Raw genomic sequence first — 25,161 nt, forward strand, 5'->3', positions numbered from 1 at the left:
TAATATCTAATCTAATTATAAATACACTGAAATTGTTAACATCTTTACTGTTAACAAGTCGTGCACCTGTTGGTAAGCGACACGCCTCTCTATAACAGTTGCAGTGCCCCTGAGAGCTTTTGCAACAATCTGAGCGGAACTGCCACTGCGCCCGTCAACCTAAGTCATAAGTTGACAAGTCCCATGTGCCTATAATATCACCAGGACCCCGATTCAGAACTCTTCGATATTTTAACCGAATCTTTCGATTGGATATCGTTCTCGAATCGAAGGGCGCTTTTCGAGCTATTCAGAACATTCGAGTTAAGCGTTCGATCCGGATTCGGATACGATATGGTTATTCCAACAACGGATATGGAATTAGTCGGCGAATATAGATTATAAGAAAAATGACATCCTTTTACACACATTTTTAAGACTTTAAAGGCTAACTAAACCTAATCATCTTAAAGTTACACCAAACTAAAACCTAATCATTTTAAAGTTACACCAAATTACACTAAATTTGTAAATCATTCGAAATAATTCCCTATAGCAAAATGTTATTACAGTATTGTCGCATTCTTCGATGATATAAATAAATAATGTGCCAAAATCTTCAAATATTTTTAAATGTCAGCACAATCTTTGAAGGGTTATTATAATGTACGCGTTAGTATGTTCCTATGCACTAATTTACAATTTAGGGTTTAAAATGCAAATAAATAAATTGAATTTTGTTAAATAGATTATAGTTTATATAGTTATATAGATAGAGAGTTCAATTGTATAGGGGAAAATTTTATGAATGTTATACGATAAAACTCAAATTTATATTACCAATGTTAAAATATGTATTACGTCATAAGTGTATTTTGCTCTCTCTCACATGTAGTTCCTACCATAGTTCTAAGTTTGTGTACTATAACACTTAAAATTATATGTGAAATGCAAATAAATAAATAAATAAAATATAGGAAAGCATTAGTCTCGCATTAAAATAAATTAATAAATTTGAACAAAATCCAGATTTTATTTTAAAGTAATAAAAGATTTTCATGTTACATTCTTGCTTTGTAAACAATAGGACGTTCGGTAACTTTATTTTGATAACTTTGTTCTGAATAACGTTTGTAGTCTTTGCCGGTCGAGAAGCTCGAGTAATCGTATGAGTGTGACGTCATTTCGGTTCGGTTTCGATTACGACAGTTCGAGAGACGTTCGATTCGGTTATTGTGACTAAAAATGAGATATCGTACGATATCTTGTGGAATCGGTCGACAACAGAGTTGTCGTAAGGTTCAAAATCGACCTGCTGGACCGTTACCCTTTAAAACCAAATCCCACTTATGCTCACATTACTGCTTACTGCTTGACGGCAGAAACAGGTAAGGAACTCTACTGCTACTGCTTATATATTATACAAAGTTAAGACTGTGGCATTAAGAAAAGAGCAAATGATTCATGTGAAGGCGTGAACGTGAGAGAATAGGAGAAGGAAGCCAGACGGTGGCCAACGTTTGCGTATGTACATTTTTTGTTTATTTTTGTTTTTCAAAATAAAAAGACGTCTATAGCCGGGGCTGTAAAGGTATCTAACTGGGTGACGACATATCATACATTTCTCATAGATGGCGCCATGGCTAAGAAGTCGTTGAAAAAACCAAATACAAAGATACGACCCAAGCACATAGAAAAATTCGTGAGGTTCGCTCGGTTCGTTCCGTGATTTAGCCGCTCACGCGATTCATGCGTCTCTGGAAGCATACCACACCTAGAGATGCCGGTGATGATTTTATACCGATTTATCGGATATCGAAGTTATAACAGGTAAAAGAAGTAATACTAATTGCTATTTCGTTGACTACTCTAGCAAACCATAAAGTTTTTATTGTCTGGGTCTGTAATTTAAAAAAATAAACAACTTCAAAAATACGTCACGACAATCGTGTGTGTTATTGTTTGGGCTGATGATGTCGGTGTTTATTTTATTGAAAACATACCGTAAGTTGCGTTTTTTAAGTTTACGCCGAATATAAATGTTTATAAACGATACTTTAAGGAGTAATTTCATGGTAAACATTAGAACCACGCAAACGGAATATTATCATATTTACCCAAGTACACCAAAAATTTCATTAGTGCTTTTTAAGTGCAGGATTTGTGGTGTATTACTGCATTTTATTGGAGATAAACATCTCCATTGTTGTATTACGGAGGGTATTTATTTAGTAATGCAGAATAATAATTTTTATTTTTAAAAACTTGTATTTAAACTGAATCCTTTTCTATTTTGCGAAACCAAATAGCCGCCATTTTGCGGTAGGATGAGCGCATCGCGTGAGCGGTTAGTTGGTATAGCGTCTGGCATGGTATGCTAGAGGACGTAGGTTCAAATGCGGCCGGGTCGAAGGAATTTTTTTGGAGTGTTCGATCTTTGTGGTAATAATTATAACAAACTAGTGGAGTAATTAATTTCACATAAAAATAAATGAATATAAATTCAATAAAAATTTCTTAGGAAATAGGATGATTTCCTTCCAAAAATACCATATTAATTTTTTACCCTTTTTTTCGCTTACCACCAAACGCACGACCGTACATGTTTCTGTGTATTACATATTGTGACAAACTCTCAATAAGTAAACAACAAAAATAAAACAACCTCTAAACGAGATTAAGTTTTTTGTAAGCTACACGCCTGTCCATGACAATTACAGTGCCACTCAGAGCTTTAAATTGCAATGATCTGAGGAGCACTGTCACTGTGCCCGTCACCTTGACACGTAACTTGACAAGTCCCATGTGCCTGTAATTTCACCAGCACCCTTGCCCTTCAAAACCGGAACACAGCAATGCTGACATTACTGCTTGACATTTCGCAGAAATAGGTAAGGTAAGGACCTCTACTGCTACGTTAATAAATTATTCAACAGTGTAATGATTTTTATAATGCATTACTGCTCATGAAAAATTACAACTACAAATCACAGTAGTAATGAAAGTGTAGCAAATTGTATAATATGATGTTTTTGAAGGGAATGAAATCCGAGTGGTTATGGGAAAACATCGTTTTATTTATTTTTATTTTGAATTTTTTTATTTTTTTGAAATTCTTTTTATTTTGAAAAGAAAATAAAACTACGACTAGAAACGCTCACTACCGTCTCACATCTATCTCTCTCATTCACTCCCTTCTATTCCATTCACATTTATCATTCCATCCTTGCCTACTGTTGCTTTCTTAATTAGTTTCTTATAAGCTGCATTTGTTACTTCCAACACTTGGAATTTTACAGTAGAACGATGTTCAAAAAATTACCGGATGCTGTTAAAGAATTATAATTTAATTCTATAAGAAAATTGAAAATGAAATTGCATAGTTTCTTAGTTACCCAATGCTACTAAATATTGATGATTTTTTACTAGATAACATAAATTGTGAAATTTACTATTGTATGTTAAATTTACAATCTAATATAGGTAATATAATATAATATAAGACCTGCAATTTTGACCATATTTTTCAGCGAACAAATATCTTATATTCTTATTTACATTAATTCAGAAATTTCAGTCTTATAAATTTTTCATCAATCAATGGCAATTAAAACAAATTAAAAAAAATTAAATTGTAATATTTTTTCGCCACATTTTTCATTGTAGATCAATATCAACAATATAAATAAACAATTTTAGTATAATCTGTGAACGCAAACGGCGCTGCAAAATTTGCTGTACAACATTGTCAAGTATTTTGCTTCTATAAACTTTAGTAGAGGTGTCGAATTCATTGCCGGTGACTACATGTACTCATTTATCAACGCATGTATACTTAATCCTCAAACAAAAGCTTTGCAAATCAAATTTCGTGCACTGACCGGCAAATTTTTTAGCACAATGAATTTTTTTGTACACCCTAAAAATTAATAACGCTCTCTCACAATTCTTCTTTAACCTGCGCAGTATCTAGAACATTAATGCATTAGTAATATGGTTGCGAATCTCGTGAACGGTGGGTCTTAAAGTGTAGGTGTTTTGAAAATAAGTGCCCCTACATATGGAACGATACCACGTGTCTGTTGCGATTTTTAATATATTCTGCCACAATTACTGTGCTCATAAAGGTGGAAAATATTAGTACTTAAACATGAGGGTGAGTTTGTACAGTGTGAGTTTGTAAGCGGTAGGATTTTTATACTTAAATTTTTCGCAGCTAAATGCAAGTTCGGAATCTTGCAATAGAATTAAGGCCTTATAACGATGCGCTTAAAGCACTTATAAGTATTTGCACAGAAAATAATGATTTGTTATCAATGTTACAGTTTAAAATGCAATGTCACGGAATAATATCGACCCTTACAACAATAATGTACGTAACTTACAACTTTTACGAAAATGAACTATTTACTTCGCAACATAGAGCATGAAATTGTAAATCGAACCGTGTAAAATAACTTTTTATTTCAATACAAACATTCGACATGATAGTAACTGATATAAACAATAAGACGCACCCTTGGTGTAATAAGATCATAATATATCCAAAATGATAACTTTTCAGGTGAGAGGTTCTTCTTCTACGAACGAAATTGTCGATAACTTGTTATGATTAAATAGGAGAGCTATAAAATTTCACATAGGGCAAAGTATGGGATATTGGACCAGCAACTAAATTGAACCACCCTCATATCTCAAAGAGTATTTTTGTAATTGTTTTATTGGTATAACCCAGTGATATGCGTCTAACTTCATTGGATATTCGCCATGTTGTTTTTGTTAAACGTCTGTGGTTTGTTTTGAAAAAATCTTTTTTTTTTGTTGTTATTTTTAATGTAAATTCCATAGATCCGTGCTAATAGTGCCTAACGTAAGGCAAGCATACAGTGATTGTAATTTACAATATAGAATATAATTTATCTACAATCGACTTACATTACATTCTTGACATTTATAGGCTCTATTTTATTAGATTTGTTTTTATAATATAATCAAAATGTCGGTCTAAATGGACCAAGAGTATGAAATGATGTTCAAATGGTCTTGGACGATTCAGAGAGAGGACAAAAATAATGAATGTGCTAAATGCAAAAGAAATTATCATGATTAAGGGCTCCAAAGTTGATTGGCCACAGTGTATGCGGTTCCATAATCAGAATCAAGAACCATGTCCTCAAAATCTTGACATTTGCGATAATTGTCTTATGTGAAGAGCTTTTTTTATTATTAGGTTTGTTACCTACACTAATTATTATATATGTTATATTATCATGTTCGTTGTAACTAAATTGTTATTGAATTGACATTCAATTATTTTTTATGTGAAATTAATCCACTAGTCTATTATAATTATAAATACAAAGACCGAACATTTAGAAAAAATTCCTTCGATCCGGCCGGATTCGAACCGACGTCTTCTAGCATACGGTGCCACACGCTATACCACCTAAGCCACGGAACGAACTAGCGGACCTCACGAATTTTTCTGTCTTTGCATGACGCAAGGACAAAAAAGTCTTTGTATTTGGTTTTTCCAACGACTTTTTAACCGTAGCGCCATCTATGAGAAATCTATGATATTTCGTTACCCAGTTAGATACCTTTGCAGTTACCAGCCCTGGCTAGAGATGTCGTGTAGAATCGTACAGAATTTACTAAATGATATACATGATATACTTATGAAGCTACTTTGATTTGTAATAAAGCGCAAGCCACTCTGCGAACGAAGTCAAGCTAACTTAGCTCACGTAGCCTGGGCATCTTTTCATACCTTGGTTCACATCGGGAACTAAGCTAAACTAACCCAACGATCCAGCTAAGGTATGTTAAATATGTCGCTCTTCTGCCGCCCTTCACCCCCGTGTCCATAGTGTAGCACGTCACTACTTCTTACCACGTATTTTCTTTAGCTTACATTTGCAACTACGTGAGCTAAGTTAAGTTAGCTCAGCTTCGTTCGCAGTGTGACTTGCGCTTAGTAATACGTGGATAAAAAAATAGAGTCTCAGCATATTGATGTTTCCACTTCCATCTGTGTTCTATGTCGGACTTTATAGGAATGAAACTACTAAAACACAAAACGCCTATAACAAAAATAATTATCAAACTTAAACATAGATTGGTAGAAAACAAGAACTAAGTTAAAACTGTTTTAAGCGCCAAAACAAGAAAAATAAGCTAAGGCTTAGTAAATTTATGCCCAGGCGGTTGTGGCGCCATTTTACAATGCAATGAATGACTACTTACTTACTGTTTAATTACATTTACCGTGCAAATTGGCTACTTATAACGCGGTCGTTTTAAGAGGTAACTCTTGATTGGCATAATCCTGTTTAAACAGCTGCCTTTAAAGATGTTAAGACCTTTAAAATGATACTCGTTGCTAAAATATGTGTCATGAAGAGATTGATGGAAAGATAATGCGAGAAGGGCAATGTGTACCCTTCAAAATTTGCCATTGTAACTATAGTAAAACAAAAATTGTACACTAATATAATTATATAGCTAAATATTGCAAATGATAAATGTGTACAAATATTTATTCAGTAATTAAAACATTTTTATTTAAAAAACAACCAACCTCAAAAGTATGCTAATCGGCTTTTTTATTTGAATAATATCTATTTGCCAATTAAATTGTAATCGATTAACGGAAAGTGCGCGAAACCGGATTCAACCCCAAGTTTGCTACCCTTAGAGGCGGAATATGTTCTTTAAATTTAAATGATACTAATACTAAGGTACCCCGTTTCCAACAAAGAATAATCAAAATCGATTCACAAATACCGGAGTGATCGCGTGACATACAAAAAAAAGAACATACAGTCGAATTGAGAACCTCCTCCTTTTTTGAAGTTTCTTGTTCATTCATCTCGGGCAAATTTGAAGTGTAATTATACCTATGAAATAAAAATGAGACCACGCACACCTAAATAATGCCTATTCACTCTCATCTTTGCCAAAAACGTTGGTTTATTTGAAAAGAAAAATACGAAATACAGATTTTATTTTATATAATATGACGGGACGAACTAGTCGTGCGCCTGATGGTAAGCTACACGCCTGTTCATAACAGTTGCAGCGCAACCCCATGTGCCTGTAATTGCCTGACATTACTGCTTGGCGGCAGAAATAGGTAAGGTGGCAATACTTCCCTGGACGAACGCATTCACAAGGACCTCTACTGCTACTAAAAAATATGAAAAAATAGTTTCATTTCCTATATTTTTCCAAGTCAATATATTTTTAAAATAAAAGAAGTATCGATATGGTAAGAAGAAAAAGGAAAGACAAAGATTGTAGCTGCCACAAAGATTTGTATACCAAGTAATTAGTAATTAGTAAGTAAGTAATTTATTTATTTGTACATAAAAATAAATACAGTTCAGTTACCAATAACAGGAACAGGAACATATTACACCTTATGGAATACGTATGTTTAAGACATGTACTTTTAAACTTTATCTAAACCGGTTACACTGGCTCCTACACTAGGCAAAGCCTGTCTCGTAGGTAACCAATTCTGGAAAGAATGTAAAGTCTGTTCCAATCCATTCCGAACAAACAGCAAACAAGAGTGTTTGATGACTCAATATATCGAACAAGCAAGACATTCACGTATATTTCGAAGACATCGACTTGATATCTCACCATTGTCTCCAACAACATTCATCCGAACAGCATCGCAAAATTGTATGTGAGAAATGGTAGTCCAAAAGTGATGTTATTTTCATCTATACATCCATGACCTGTCTATAGTTGCTTATTAATAATAAATTAGGATTTCGGAAATCTTAGATATGGCTAGAAGACTCAATTTAACAAATCCATTCATTCAGTTAATTAATCGATATGTAGTTGGCATTACAAGTGGCCATCACTAGACCCTCTATGGTCGGTGATTTGTTAGTTTACACTTTGTTCAAATTGGACTGAAACGAAGTATACAATATATATTATATGCGAAAAGTTAGTAGAGACGAGAAAATTTCTAAAAACCAATGAATTACTTATTAAACAATGGAAAATTAAATAATCTTAATTACAAAGCAATTAAATTACTTGTGCGTGCATGTGACTGAGCGAGTGGTCGTGCGCGTGTGTGTATGTGTGTGTGCGTGTTTGTGTGTGTGTGTGAGAGAGAGAGAGAGTGAGTGAGTGAGTGAGTGTGTGTGTATGTGTGTGTTTGACTATTTGTCTACTTTCAGAATTTGTTCAACATCCTCATAGCAAAGTGATTTGAGCCAATTTTTCACTTTTAAGTTTAGTTCCCTGACTGAGTAATTTTTCAAAGGAAATTCGATACTTATTTTGTTGTAAATAAAAGGATGGAGAAATGAGCTAAATTTCTGGGCAAAAGCCGATTTCGTTAAGGGTACAGGGATTCTAAACCTACGTCTTTGCAGCATTGCGGCATATTCAGGAAATCTTAACACCTCCGCGTGCAACTTTGTAACAACGCGCAAAATAAAAATCCCTCGAACACTAAGAACATCCATGTCCTTGTAAACAAGTATGGTTGGGTACCTGATGCGTTCCTTAAGGATGACTTTCAATACCGCTCGTTGCGCCCTCTCCAGGGGGAGCATACAAGTCTTCGAAGCCCCACCCCATGCGGTTATACAGTACGCTATAACGGACTGACATATAGAAGTGTACACTATTTTAAGCAACCATTTGTCCGCAGCGTTGCGTAAATTCTTAAAAACATATATAAGTCTGCGAACACGATTAGCTGTAACCACTATATGCCGCCCAAAATCCAATTTCTCATCAAAGACAACACCAAGATATTTAATAGCTGTTGTTCGGTCAATACGTGCACATGTACATTTTGATGATGATTGTCCTTGACGGGTACAGGTATGAAGAGCAATGTCGGTGAAACCTGTTGGAGCTGAGGCCTTGGTCTTGTGAAAGCAAATAAATTTTGTTTTGGATATATTCAGAGTCAGCAAATTGTTTTGAAGCCATTTTGCCACAGCATCCAAACCCTGTTCTGCGGAACTAGCCACTTGAGCCCAAGAGTCACCGTGGAAAAGGATAGCGGTGTCGTCCGCGTAACATATAACCTCAGCATTGTGCAAATTACTGCTATTAGGAATGTCATTGATGTAAACAATGAATAGAGTCGGCCCCAAAATACTTCCCTGCGGGACTCCGAACTGCACTGGTTTACAGTTACTCATATTTTGGTCAACTTTTACACACTGCGATCGGTCTGTCAAATAACTTCTAAACCAGTCTAAAGCCTTTCCTCTTATTCCGACAAGTGCTAACTTCTTTAGGAGAATCGGAATGGAAACAGTATCGAACGCTTTGGCCAGGTCGAGGAATACGCTCAAGCAAGCCTTATTTGCATCCAGGTATGTCGAGATCAGTTTGGTCATAAGAACAACTGCGTCCTCAGTAGATCTGTTTGCTCGAAAACCGTATTGTCGCTCTGAGAAAATGTTATTTTTTTCTAGGAAGCTGACCAACCGCTTGCTCACTAGTCTTTCCAGAATTTTAGAGAAGGCTCCCAGCAGAGAAATTGGTCTGTAGTTGCTGGGATCAGACCGGTCCCCCGCCTTGTGTATTGGAGTAACTGCCGCTACCTTCCAAGCACCAGGGAAGATTCCTTCAGCCAAACTTAGATTGTATAAGTAAGTGAGAGGTACCGTGATGGATTTTTTAACTGTCTTTAGTAAACGGTTAGTTACTCCATCAAGACCGGGGGCACTATCCGAGTTTAAGTTATGTATCAAGGACTCGACTTCAGCTTCGTCTGTGGGTTCAAAGAATAGCGATTGTGAAGGTGATACATTTACTGTAATTCTTTGCGCCAGTTCGTCTTGAGTCTTATTTATTTCAGTAAGAATGTTGGTCGCTAGAGTCCTACCAACACTCGAAAAATATTCGTTGCAGTGGTCCAAAGAATCGGTCACAGAGCTTTTAATTTTGCTCAGTTCTAGTGCTTTTTGCGAATTTTTATTAGTATAGGTTATGTTTTTTATTGTTTTCCAAAGCTTTTTAGGATTACTCTTATTCTCCCGTAATTCCATTGACTCGTAATTGTGTTTAAGTTTCCGTAGCAGATCATTGTGAAAGTTTTTATACCGAGTATAGACGCGTTTTAGCGTTTCGTCGTAAGGGTTACTACGACATTTCGCGTGGAGTTGATCTCTAACTTTTGAGCAACGAATAAGACCGGGCGTCATCCAGGGCTTGATTATGAACTTAGATCGACTTACTGGAATCTGGCTAGTATGCTTGTGCAGAGTGTTCATAAACAACCGATCGAATGCTTCAAAAGCGTCATCCACTTTGTTTTTCCAATTAATTTTTTACTTAGTTTCAAGACAAACCAAAATGGTGGTTAAGATTATTGTTTAATGTTGAAATTAATGTCTTTAAACCGCAATCCATGTGGAGTAAGGGGTTGGCCAACATTCACCCTCATGTTATGTTTGATATATGTATAGCATACACGCAGGTTATGAACTACGACGTATTAGAGAAACTTTTTAGAAGTATTTATTTTATAATCATTAATACAAAGATCGAACACTCAGAAAAAATTCCTTCGAGGGGTTCGTTCCGTGGCTTAGTTGGTATAGCGTCTGGCACGGTATGCAAGAAGACGTCGGTTCGAATCCGACCGGATCGAAGGAATTTTTTCTGAGTGTTCGATCTTTGTATTAATGATTACAACAAACCAGTGGAGTAATTTCACAAAAAATAATTGAATATCAATTCAATAAAAATTTAAAATATTTATTTTATAATTCGTCGGGGATAGTGCAAATCCGCATATGTAGTATTCACAGACCAAATAACAGTGGTAGAATTGGTAAAATGCGCGTATCTACACCTAACCAAATTTAACAGGAGAGGGATTTAACGTTATTACTTTTGCATAGTAAGCATTAATTTATGTTGTCTACGGACTGATAGCAATAGATTCCCGTATATCACGCTAATTTACTTGCTACGACATTTACGCGGATTTCATTTAATCACCAAATTACTATTTTAGAAATACTCATAATCCAATGTTAGTTACGCGTAATTGCACTATACCCGACGAATTATAACTTTTTATAAAAAAACCGATCTCAAAACTTCGTGGAAAGACATATATTTATTTGCCAAGTTTTATTGAAACGGAACTGTTGGAAAAATTTACCGGCTAGTTTGCCACTCTATAGGCGTAATATTTTGTTCAAATTTAAGTAACCAATCCTGAGGTACCCCCTTTCCAACAAAAAAAATATAAAAATCAGTTCACAAATGCCGTTACATAGTACATACATAAAAAATATATAAGAAGACAATATACAAGAAGACAAAAAAAATATACAAGAGAAATATATAAAAAATATATATGCCAAGTTTTATGGAAATTTGGTTACCGGAAAGTGCGCGAAACCGGATTCATGGAATATTTTCTTCAAATTTAAATAAGACTAATGCTGTGGTACCCTCTTTCCAACAAAACAAGAATCATGAAAATCGGTTAACAAATGAATTATCGCGTAACATACGTACACACAAAAAAAAATACAGTCGAATTCATAACGTCCTCCTTTTTTTTGAAATCGTTTAAAAATCGGGGAAGTTTCGTTCTCTTTTTAATTATAACATGCTTATATACATTATTGGTACATAACGCAGTTTCCTAGATACCTCCGTCAGAAATTTCCGAATTGTTAAATATGAAACACAAAAATCAAAACTAAATATTATTATTGATATAAGGATCGAATAACACAAAGAAAAATCCTTCGACCTGACTGGACTCAAACCCGACCCGTTGTCCCGGTGTGGCAACAGACGCTGGTTCGAGTTACTGGTTGATAGATTTTCACAAAAAATATTAAGAATATCGTAGTAAATTCGTTATGATATTCAATAAAATAAGTGTGAAAACAAAATATTTATATTTTTACTCATTATTGTAAATGTTAACCGTCTTCTTATATATTTTTTATGTATGTACTATGTAACGGCATTTGTGAACTGATTTTGATATTATTTTGTTGGAAAGAGGGTACCTCAGGATTGGTCCTACTTAAATTTGAAGAAAATATTACGCCCTTTATAATATTATACACTTTCCGGTAATTTTTCCAACAGTTCCATTTCAATAAAACTTGGCATGTAAATATATATCTTTCCACGAAGTTTTGAGATCGGTTTTTTTTTTATAAAAAAGTTGCAATTATTGTTTTGTACATACACTACTACGGTGGTGTTTGGGGACACTAATTTGAGTCCCAGTTCGATCCTAGGAAATACTAGAGAACAGAATACAATGCATTCATTTCGGGATTTCAATTGCAGGTACTCTATGTGTACTAAAATAATGTGTAAATTTTCCTTAAAGTTGCGATAGTAAGGTGTTTATTTATTAGCCGACATCTTTTTAACATTAAACTAAGGGACACCTCTGAAAACGTAAAAACCAAACAGCTGGTTGATGGTGGTGTCATAGTGGTAAACAAATAAATGTATTATCTTTCTTTATACATATATTTAATGTTAGTAATTTTCCCAACATTTTTTTTTTCGATTATCATTTATTTTATCAAACGACAGGAATAACAGCTTTAAATCGCAAAGACCGGTGAGGCACTACCAATGCGCCCGTCACCCTGAGACATAAGTTGACAAGTCCCATTTGTTTGTAATTTCACTAGCCCCCTTAACCCTTTAAAACCTTTAAATTTTAGAAAAGGCTGAGTACCAACTTCTCTAGACCAACGAACTTTTTCACAAGGAGTTCTACTGCTACTTAAATAGGTCAAATAGAACTGACATTAACAATTTTTTTCAAGGTTAAAAAGGAGATATGGTAGGAAATTTCTTTCTGAACATAGGTTAGATACTACTGCCTTTAAAATGATGTCAGGTAATAAACAAGGACTCTATATATTTACAGCAAAGCAGGTGATACGTTATTCAACTTAAATTCAAGTGAAACCCAAACAGGAAGTCAGGGAGCGCCAAGCACGACTTATCATTACAGGGGTCGTGTACAGTCCGCCCCGCAAGAACGCACACCATGGAATGCCATGTTACGTTAAGGTAGACTATGTGATCGACTTGGGCGGCGATATGTGCGTCACCCTCCTAATTAAATTCAAATCGTGGATTAATGATCAAACTCCATGTTTTCATGTTTTGAGCTTCGTTAAATTCGGAATCTATTGTAGATATGTAAGTGGGACTTAATGTGACAATTTAAGTTTTTTTTTTAAATGTACCGACGGCAGTACAGTCAATGCTCTATGATACTCGACCTCTTAATTGTCTACTTCGTTCTGATCAGTGTGAAATTAATTTTGCTATGACATCTGCAAGGCATCATTAGTGAATGACTAAATTATAATAATTTACATAATTAAAATTTTAACATGATTAATACATGATTAAGTCCCGAACTAAAAATCAAATAATCTATTATACAGATGTGAAACATTGCATTGAGTTTTCGGCTATCGACACCTCCTCTTCCATCTACTAATTTTCTAGAAATGACTGCTCATAGTAATTCCATTGAGACTCCACTACGAAGTTACCTTATTAGCCCCTGACATGCCAGTACCAGTTTTAACAGAACACCTAACGTACAAAATCCTACCACTTACACTCTGTCGACACATAAGTGAGATGATTTAATATTAGCAGATTTGGAGCTTTGTAGTGGTTCACGTAAGTTCAGGCTATCAAAATATTGTTGAAGTTACGTAGTCGCTCGATCGAAGTCCTATCCAAAATTGGTATTAACGTATCACTTGAACAAACGTTGATATGAATCATCGAGTACATAACCAGAAATAGAAACGAAATGTCATTTAAATTGTTTGAAAATTATTCTGCCATATCATTACTGTGACAACTGCGCTCCGATTGGCCAGCCCGAATTGAAAACAATTGACGGGTGTCGTCAATTGTTTCACTTCAAATCGACTAGTTTAACTTGAGCTTTGCTGTAATGGACGTAAATTGAAATGTTACGTATTTCATTACCGATGAAATTTGATTACGTTTATCAAGTTCTTAGGTTTTCGCGATTGTTACACATAGGAAATGAAACTATTTTTCCGGATTTAAATCGCGTATATTTGTTTTTTCAAACAAACCGACGTTTCGGGCCCTTTACAGGTCCCATGGTCACAGTTGAGTCAACAAAAATAGTTTCATTGCTTCCGTTTGTTTTGTAGTTACATGTTTTGCTGTTTATCCCCACACTACCGAATGGAACAGTACGCTATAGTTGGAGATATTGTCTTTATTACAGTAAATACAGAATATTTTTGGAATATACGGAGACGTACACACAGGTCAGTTGTTGGCGTTATCTATATTTCATTGCAAATGAGAGTTGATATTTATAAGTCATGTATGTATCACTGATGAGTTACCAAGAATATAAAGCCTTTTTTACTCTCTATTTCTGGTTATATACCTACTCGAAGGTATGAATAGAATCGAAACGTAACGACTAAGGAACGACATCCTGAATTGTGAGATTTGACGTTTAGTAGTTGAAAATCTATTGAAAGAACTGTCAAAATTTTAGCAGAATACGCAGGACTTGTCATTCAGAATCGATTTAAGTTTGATTCATATACCAGAATACGCTTTAACGACATTTGGATCGAACAACTTTAAAATTGGCTTCGTTGAAGTTCGAGTGTCACACGTGAATGCGAAAAAGCAGTTCAACGTTTGATTATGTGAATCACACTACTGGGCTGTGCGCATAATAAAAGATATAAAATGACTGATGTATACTTATATACAAGATATATAAATTTGTTTATTATTTAATATCTGAATTGTGTTGAGCTCTCTGCTTAAGAGTGGTTACACACGGTGCATTTTAGCATCGATGCAATCGCTTGTAAATCACAAGTGTAGCGATGTAATCACGCGTTTGTATCGATGCAGTCGCGCGCTTGCATCGCGTTTGCAACAACTTTAAGTCGTGCGTATATGTAAAGGTAGACGATTAGCTACTGCATCGTGTTTGCACCGCGTTTACATCGCTGCTAAAAGTCACGTGTAACCGTTTTCAAAAGAAAAATTGTTTCCGTAGTTTTTTTATTTTAAAAATTGTTTACACTTTGTTTATTGTATACAATCGCATATAATTAGTTACGCAATCAGACAAAATGTTCATATTTTTATCACCATGAACAAGTCAAGCGTCTGGTGGCAAGCGATACAGTCCATAACAGTTGCAGTGCTACTCAGACCTTTTAAGAAGGAGCAGAGGAAAAATTCCTAATCTTCGATTTGATTTTAGAGGGGTATATCCACTTTAAAGTTAAAAATAAAATATTGTATGAGTAACTACACGATATATTCAAGCATAGACACTAATCAGAAACATAAAACAATAAAGATTCCTCGATAGATAAAAATCTCGTGACCTCTAATTTTCACATATTTTCGATTTATCCTCGAAATGCTACAGGTTATTAGGACAAAAATTAGATAATTAATTATATTTATGCATGATTGACAACTGCCACGACGGATTTTTTTCCCTTCAATACAATCCCTTTAGTTTTAGAGTTATTCTGGTAAAACGAATTTGGTACTTTTAATGCGCAAAATTCAACATCTCCTGTCGCATGTCACACGAATTTCAGGCATATATTTGTTTCACAAATTTGGACGGAGCCAACGTCAAAACTTTTTTGGCATGAGAGCTCTTAATAGCAAAAATTGAGTAATATAAGTTGCCCTTCAAAACCGGAACGCAGTAACGCACATATTACTGCTTAGCGGCAGAAATAGGTAAGGTGGCAGTTCTGCCCTGGACAAACTCTTTCACAAAGGGCTATGTAGACTACCACAAAATGTTAAGCAATTTCTGAAAGACAGATCTTTACGAAGTAAACAAATACAAAGGTCCACATTAGTTTAGGTTGTAGTAAAAAAAATACGTGGAAATAATTATCCTTTTATTAGCGCCGCCGCAGTCGGTAAAAAGGGTGTCAGTTAACACTTCATAACCCTCCTCATACTTAACCATGGATCATGTTGTTCCATGTCTCGTTAAGTATTCGAAAAAAGTTGTATTCGGGCCAAAAAGACATTGTTTGTCTACTGAATATGTTAGTTTTGTCGTTTTTCTTAATACTGGTGGAGGGTAACCAGATTCTTATGAAGCCCTTTTATACATACCTGTATAATATTCAGATGCGTATTGTAAAACTTAATTGAGACGTAAAGTGCTATGTGTAATTAGACGTAAAGTGAAACCTAATATGAGGCGTAAAGTGGGAAATAAAGTGAGACGTAAAGTGGGAAACAAAGTTAAACGTAAAGCTATAAAAGGCGAAACGCTTGACAATTATGCGATTAAAAATTCAGGCACATTTTTACTACATGAAGAAGATTCGAACTTCTATAATTATACCAAGTGACGGGACGAACACTCCTGTTCATAGCAGTCGTAGTGCCACTCAGAGCTTTAGATCGCAAAGATTTGAGGGGCACTCCCATTGCTCCCATCACCCTGAGACTTAAGTTGGTAAGTCCCTTAACCCTGTAATTTCAACACCAGCCTTACCCTTCAAAACCGGAACGCAAGTAATGGTCACATTACTGCTTGGTTTCGTAGTTCTTACGAGATATTTAATTTTGATTAAGAATTGATAAGTAATCTTAATTTCATTTAAAAAAAATAAAAACGAATACTTCTGATTCGAAAGAAGTAGTAGCAGAGCTCCTTGTGACAGAGTTCTTCCAGGGAAGTACCGCTACCTTACTTATTTCTGCCGCTAAGAAGTAATGAGAGCATTACTGCGTTTCGGTTTTGAAGGGTGCTGGTGAATTTAAATGCACATGGGACTTGTCAACTCTGCCGTCTGCTAACTAAAATGCGAAGAAAGATATCATAAAAAAAACCATAACCCCGTTTTAGAATATTGAAGTCGAATACGTTAATTAATTTTAACAGTTTTTAAAGGAGAATTTTGTGCTCTATCTTTTTCTATTTAAAACGGATATTTGACCATTTGCCACTTACCCGAATTTTAGTTAGTGGACGGCAGAACCTATGTCTGTCAGGGTGACAGTGACAGGTGCAGTGGCAGTGTTACAGTGTGTCAAAGCTCTGAGTGGTACTACAGCTACTACGGACAGACGTGTCGCTTAATATCAGGCACATGAGTCGTTATAAAAAAATGTATGTTATAAAAAAAACAACGTTTTGAAGTGTAAAAATTTTACTTACGGAATAAATAGTGTTACAACTCAAAACATGTGAAATTCAAGATTATACTATTGATGAACATAAAATTTGATTCTCTTCACGACAATAAAACCGTCGTTAGAATATTGTAAAAAACAACTAAATGACATATACTTTACTCAAAATGAGACACGCTTTATGTGAGCTAGTCCTGGCCAAAATAGTCCTTATTCAAAAATATGAAACTATTTGTTCTCTCTTATTTTTAAATGTGTACAGTTGGCAAGTAGGAAATAACTTATATATAAATTTACACAGATTTTTCACGGGAAGCGAGTATTGCGTTTTTCGACGATTCTGAGAAAATTCTTTTTGAATGAATACTCTGTTATATTAATAGGGCGATATGTTCAAAATGTTTAAAAGTGTTTTAACACCAGCTTGTGAACTCTTGCGAAAACTTTTATCGATTGGCGTATCTCTTCACTAGAGTAAATCCTAATTTTGTTATTGAAAGTTGTTGTTTCAATAAGTAGCTTCAGTGATTTCGCAGACGAAGTTTCACAAAGTAATCCTTATTTCAGCTAAGGATCTCATAACCAGTGATTGGAATAGGTGGAGTTTTTTCGATGAACAGAGTCAGTGAGTGGAGACTGCCTTACGACAATATTTTTTAGGTCCTGGATCTTTTCGGGATTGGGGACATCTCTTACGTACTTACGTTAATAATTGACGTTATTTAGCATAGGCAGTTAGACTATATTTCTCTTAACTTTGCGATGAGTTGTGGCAACACCAAATTTTCGGAATATTTAGGGAAATTCCGACAAAAAATTTTTTTTTTTCAATCATTTTTTTTTTAAGTGTACAATTGTACATTTTACAAAGGATTTATTTCCCGTCAAACTGGAAACAGTTCTTAATACATTTAATTAGAGTTGTTAAAATATACAGACTGTTTTTAAATGGGACATTATGGGGAAATCCGAAACCATACCCAATCAATATTTTTTTAAATTAAATTTGACCAACTTCTGTCATCCCCATTTTTTCGTTCCATACCGATACCTTCATGAAACTGAGTCGACCAGCAAAAAAAAAAAAAAAATAGGTACTACGAACCAATACTTTTATTTAACTGCCTCTGTGGCCGAACGGTTACCATGCCATGACTGCCACGCAAAGTTCCCGGATTCGATTCCCGTGCCGGAAGAAATATTTGTACGGCCTACATTTATTTCTCTCGTGAGTTTGGGTGTAATTTGTGGTTGTCCATGTGTGTATCTTCGTTATTATTATTATTAACTGTCGTATGTACCTACTTATCGCGTAGAAACCTTCAATTAAAACAAAAGAACCGCGGATGAGTGTCTAAATAAGCTGCTGTCAACTACTTAGAGGCTGTAAGACGACGCAAAAGAGAGTCATCTTTGTTTAACCAATTAACGGTATACACGTGAAATACCTTTGGGGATTGTTACATCGAAACCGATATGATATTCAATCACTTTTTGTGAAATTACTCCACTGGTTTGTTATAATTGTTAATACAAAGATCGAACCGACGTATCCACGACGACGGAAAAGAAGTCGTAAAAACCAAAAACAAATATCTGCAAGAAGCACATGGAAAAATTCGTAAGATCCGCTGGTTCGTTTCGTGGCTTAGTTCGCATAGCATCTAGCACGGTTTGCTAGAAGACTTTGGTTCGAATCCAGCCGGATCGAAGAAACGTTTTCTAAGTGTTCGATCTTTTTATTAATAATTGTAACAAACTAGTGGAGTAATTTCACAAAAAATAAATAATTGAATAATGAAATAAATATTTTATTATTTTTGTTTCCGAAATACCTATGTTTTGCTGTATGGGTGTTGGTCAATAATCATGAATCTTGCAGTGCAGTGGTTCCATATAATGCAACAAAAGAAATAAAATACATCAATTTTCAGTTAATATTTGAAAAATAATTCTAAACATTTTTCAAAAACCATTAAAAAAAATTAATTAAATTTGTCAGTATATTTTGTCAGTACAGTGCCGTTTAGTGATAGGCTTGAGTCGATCAGAAAAGTCTTTATGTCCATGTAATTAGAACGAAAAAGACTCGTTATCCATAGCTTAGACACATTCCACGAACTTTCGGACCATGATCTCTGTCAAGAAAATGCAGTCCACGTCTCTTGTATTTTTAATTTTTTACTCCTCTTACAAGTTCCAATAATAATATAAGTTTTCGTTATTCGGGACAGGCAAAGCCTACTCGTAATTAGCAATCTTATAAAGATCTGGCAGTTTGGCTAATTACGAGTTTACATTTTAAATTTTCATCAATTATTAAGTAAATTTTCTTTTAATTTTTTCGCTGGCCATTTTTTTTTCTACGAATTTCAAATTACCAAATGCCTCAGTACTACAGACAATATTAAGATTGCCATTATATAAAATAATGTTTCTGTATTACATTTAATAAATGTAATATTAAATAGTTTATTGTCATTATAAATATTTAGCTCACAATAATGATAATAGAAACAGTAGGTTATTCTAGTTCGTGAGCTAGGTCACAGGAAGAAAAAAATTTTTTTTTGTGATAGTTAACAAAGTGACAATGGCTGGGTTAGTCGTCCTCTAGGGTGAGACGATTCCGAATTATAAAACTATTTCATTTAGTCCTTCCCTAATTCACAGTTAACTTAAATTAAAAACCTTGAAAACAAGTAAAATCTCAACTCTTTTGTTTCCAAAAACGCGCGGTACTAAGTGAAATCGCCGCCCGCTAAATGGTTGCGCAGACGCACGTATGATCGATTGTTTGCAGGCGGCGAGAACAGACGGCCGCTGTTGTTAGATATGTGTTAAAAGAGAAATAATGTTGTACACGAGAGTTACAACTTCTCGAATGTCTGAAGTTTTACTAGCAGTGTAAAATTTACCCACTTTGTTTGTTAATACCAACTTATATCTTGATTTCAGCAATTAATTGTTAGGTTATTTCGACTGTTTTTTTTTGTATGTATGTTACGCGATAACTCCGTTCCGATTCCTTCTAATTGTGAACTGATTTTGATGATTCTTTTTGGTTGTAAATCGTTATAAGACCTTGTTCATTAGAAAGATCTCGATTTTTTAATAGGATTATATTTTAAAGTAAAAAGTCCAAACTTTTGAGTTGATACCCAGTTCATCCAAGGCGACGAAACATGCAAACACTGACAAATATGACCGTTTACACATGGAGCCAAATAAGGAGTTAAAATGATGAATATGACCATAGCGTGGACGGTTTACTTGCGTATTTGCTTATCCTCCTTTGATGTGCGTCACGGTTGGTGTTTGCTGCATTTGTCGAATAGGGAAACAAGGCAAATGCTTTGTCACAAATGCCAATTGCACATGGTGATTATTTGCCAAATAAATCAAACATGCAAATACAAATATCTTTGTGAAGTGCCTCTGTAACACGTCATGGATATCTGTTGTCCGTAATAAAGATTTTTTTTAATGAAAGAAGAAAGTTATAGTTGCAGACCGCCACAAGTATTGGAACCGTTGAACTGTTTTTTATTTTATTTTTTTTATAAACATGGTAAGCGACAATGTGACCGATAAAGGTAGGCATTTGTCTAAAAAACGCCTATTGACTCTAGCCTTGAATAGCCCCAAATTGTACTTTTCGGGAAACACTGATGCCATAGTAGAGTATTCCATTCCTTTGCCTTTGCAAAGGAGGAAACAAAGCGCTTAGTGCGAATGGGTTGTATATCAACGACATAAGGATGGAGTGTAGTGAACCAAAAGAGGAACGGTGAGAATGGAACTAAATTGAAAAGTTCCAGCGCACATCTCCCCAAAATGTATCCGTTGGAAAAATATCTAAATTAAGAAATAACCGTTGTTCCACCGGGCCACTACCGCTTTCGATAATACTTTTTTTATGATACCAAGTGGCGTTAAGCGACACGCCTGTCCATAACAGTTGCAGTGTCACTCAAAGTTTTAAATCGCAAAGACTGCCACTACACCCGTCACTTTGAGACATAAGTTGATAAGTCCCATGTGCCTGTAATTTTACCAGCACCCCTGTCACGTTACTGCTTGGCGGCAGAAATAGGTAAGGTAGCAGTACTTCCCTGGACGAACTCTTTCATAAGAAACTCTACTGCTTTGTTCTGAAAAACTACATAGAAATCACATACGAGATATTTATTCTAAGGCAACGAGTACGCAGATACTTAGTAAATGTACCCGTGCAGTGTACAATCTCCGTCGGCAGTATACAAAGCGCGTTCCATTGTGAAAAATATAAAAATAAAAATAATAAACCCTTTACGACACGTGTTGTAAAGATGCTTCGATTGTAGCTTCATTAGTGTAGTAATTGCTTTTATTGGCCACTGATTGTGAATGGCTCCTAATGATGACAGTATTTTGTTTCACTTCGTGATGGCTTTTTGCTTTAAAGAAAGAAATGTATTGTGGAGTTCAGAGGACAGCCCTGCGTGCACGCTCCGTTCGAACGAAGTTTCATTCTATTTTAGATATTAATTCGTCAAACTCACTGACATTTTGTAGACACAATCGAGAATAATAAATAATGAATAATGGCAATAATAAATAATGATAATGCGTGCTAAAAGAAACATGGTCGACGCCTATAGAAACGTGGCAGCGTTATTATACTATCTATAGACTTTTAAAAACATAATCTTAGGAAATATGATGAACTCCTTATATTAAAAGGTTATAATATGTACACACGCCAGCACATCGAGCTACACAATGACGTATCTTGCTCCGTTGCACTGGAGGCGACTTTCGAACAAAAATGTGTAGTCTGGTGCGCCGTTGTCTGTCTATTATAATAATTGAATGAACGTGAAATAATGTAATGTATTAATACAGCCGCCTATTGGAATTACCTTCTATAATAGACGACAAGAATATGAATTTATTCCTTTATAGAACGCATTTTCTATTTTTAAAAATAGCGACAAATATAGGTATTCTTATTCTCTAGGGATGTCCATGCAACAGCCGTATCTGATATTTTTGTAACCGTAATAGCTACGTACTGTTACTCAGCTTTCGAAAGCGACTATTGACCACTAATTGTACAGGGTCAATCGCACGTCAAGCTTGACACTTAAGATTTAAATCCAACTCTATGCCGCTTACGTTAAGAACGGTCCAAAGTACAAAGTGTCAATCTTGACGTGCTCTTGATTGAAATATCTTTAAAAATATAATTCATTGATATACATATATGAGCTTACAGTTTAAGATATAAAGCAGGAACTGCCTTAAAAAACTTGCCTAGTGCTTAGTTATTCTACGATAAATCAATCACAAGAGGAATATGTTCCGAGTTTGGTACCAAGTGGTTTATGACACGTAGGTATACATAGTTTAGCTTTCTGATTATTACTATTTAGTGCGTGTTAGCAAAAAGATATTATGCCTTATATACGTTTGTATACTTAATGTTTGACAGCGCATAGTGAAACTATAACTATTATGTTATTGTGAATCTCTAAATTACAAACTTGTATGAATATAACTATGACGAAAAAAGGATTTCCTAAAAAAATATATTCATTTGGACTTAATGGTTTCTTTATTTTTTCTGCAAATAAAACTCTAGCATGGCATTGATACCAAACTAATAATACAAAATACTGCTACCACCTTAACCAACAAAACTATTTTAATTCTCTTTTATTTTTTTTTGCAATCTCGCGGCTACCACTCCAGCTAAATTTTTAAATTCAAAAAATAAATCTTTGCAAATGGTCAGTGTTATGCATGATGTGTTCATTAAGTTGTTCAATTTACAACTTAATTATATTGAAACAGATTCTTATAAGAACGTCTCGTAATTGCAGCAATTATATTTGATGGTGATAAGTGTGAGTCTGTAAATCTCGATTGCGTAATAAAGGCACTTTTTGTAATTATTGTATTACATTAAACTGATAACATATTATAACCACTTATTAATCCGATTCTGAACGTAATTAGCAATAAAAAATATAGACTTTACTTTCAATGTAATAAACATTGTCAGAAGCCAGTCAGTCATTGTCAAAAAAACTGTAAACAACTTTTGGTCTATGACCTTGAAAGTTTAATTTTTTTTCTTATACAAAGCTACACCAACTATTCATTCATTTGTATGGAAGTCAACCTTTTTTGTATGAGCATCGTTGAACTAAACAGTAGGACAGTTTCAGATAAATTGTAGCCCTGGAGATCTGTAGCTACCGTCGGTATCTTGGGGAGCTACATGGTAAAACTATTTGCCGAATATTGCTCTTGCTAATCTTGTTAAACACCCAAATACTCCATAAAAAATTCCTTTTTAATGTCGGGATTTCGTAAAGTGTTCCCTACTTAAGTTACTATCTTTGTAAGAGCACTCGAAGTAATTACCTACACTTAAAAGGAAAACTTCGTTCGTTGTCGGGAATTCCTCTATTACCATTAAAGTAAGATTCATAATACGGATTATAAAAATAAGATGTCGGCAGTATAAGTGTCAATAGACTTAAGCTTTTCTAATTATAATATTATTTTATTGCATATAAGTAAGCTTTTTTTCATTGTTAGTAACTCATAACGTTTTATTATATAGGTACCGTATTATAAAGCCCATAATACGTTGGAAGTAGCAACGTAAAAATAAGTATATAAACTTAAAAAATAAACTTTTGAATCGTGGCAAAGTTGTAACGCGGTCACCCTTCTCACTGATACGAAGACCAGCCTAATGAGTGTTTTGTTCATTAAGTCATTACTAATAACGTGTCAAAATTAGTGCTTTCGACAAAACGTTTAAGACCGCATGTAAAAAATACTATTTAGATAAATTACACATAGGTAAAACACAATTCGTTTTTTAAATGAAAAAGAAAAAATAACTTCACACAGCAGCTGATGTTATCACGTGGTCTAAAAATATAGGTTCCTTATTAAATTACTAAAATAAATGGTGTAATCCTAATTAGGATATGTTTCTAATAACAATAACATTTTACTTTACCAATGGTCAAAACATAAATTCTCATAACTAAATAAGGAAGTTCATAGTTGAGTAAACAAACAGCAAAACAAATTCATTCGTCACCTCCGTTCGTTAACTTCTGAGACAGGCCTTTGACTTCTGAGAGTCACTAATTTCTCGACTTCAACTCATAAGTATTGTTTCAGTTGACCAGTATTGTTCAGTATTAACTTATAGTACCTCATGAAGTGACCGCTGGCACGTTGATGTAAGTCCAGCTCCAGAATGATGTCTTTAAAACCTCGTAATACAAAACGCAGTCTCTCCACTGCACTTGACTAAACACTGTTTCAAAATTTAAACAATTATATTACCATAACTGGATGATAACGATCGATTAATCAAGGAGTTATCGATAAAAACCGTGTGCGAATCTGAGCGGCCCGCGCGTCCGCCGCTCGCTCGACAATGGCGACAATCGACAATCGTGCAGCGAGACTGCGGTGACGGCGCTACTAACAAATCGAGTGATAAACCCACGCGGCCCAACCAATAGAAACGCTCCAATACGCCCACGAAAAAGAAAGACGCGCGCCGATTGGCCAAGCAACTGCCATTGCCTTCAGGACGTTGTTATGCGGAATGAGACCAACTGTTCGAAATTCGAAATAAGATTTTAAACGTTTAACAACTGGCGGACAACACAAAATTGGTAGCGCGCGTTGTGCCGCGTGCTCTCTTTCAGTTCCGTTGTCTTTTGTATTTCTTTTTCTTTTGTTTTGTTTACGACGGCTCGCCGCATAAAATAAAAATAAATCGTATGGCAGAGCTCGTTACTTGCCACGATATGCCGAATTGTTTCACCTGAACCATTCAATGGGCCACTTAGCGTTTGTGGACGTTGTAATGCCTGTGGAACAAATCATTAATGTTTCAGCGAAAGTAACAAAAGTGTGACTTTGTCAGACAATATTATGGAATCTACC

The 25,161-nt window shown here is 34.9% G+C and overlaps 1 protein-coding gene across 1 annotated transcript in view; it reads right to left on the reverse strand.

The window, feature by feature from the left end:
* LOC113226107 (transcription factor SOX-21-like) overlaps window positions 1-24,638 on the reverse strand; it is a 78,510-nt gene extending 53,872 nt beyond the window's left edge. The window contains exon 1 of the mRNA XM_026458629.1: window positions 24,416-24,638. Within this exon, the coding sequence (XP_026314414.1) occupies window positions 24,416-24,420 (5 nt within the window). The 5' untranslated portion in view covers window positions 24,421-24,638. The remainder of the gene's footprint in view (window positions 1-24,415) is intronic.
* Between the last annotated feature and the right edge of the window lie 523 nt (window positions 24,639-25,161).

This window comes from Hyposmocoma kahamanoa, unplaced genomic scaffold (genome assembly GCF_003589595.1).
Source record: "Hyposmocoma kahamanoa isolate Upper Pololo Valley unplaced genomic scaffold, ASM358959v1 182, whole genome shotgun sequence".
In the NCBI taxonomy this organism is placed as follows: Eukaryota; Metazoa; Arthropoda; class Insecta; order Lepidoptera; family Cosmopterigidae; genus Hyposmocoma; species Hyposmocoma kahamanoa.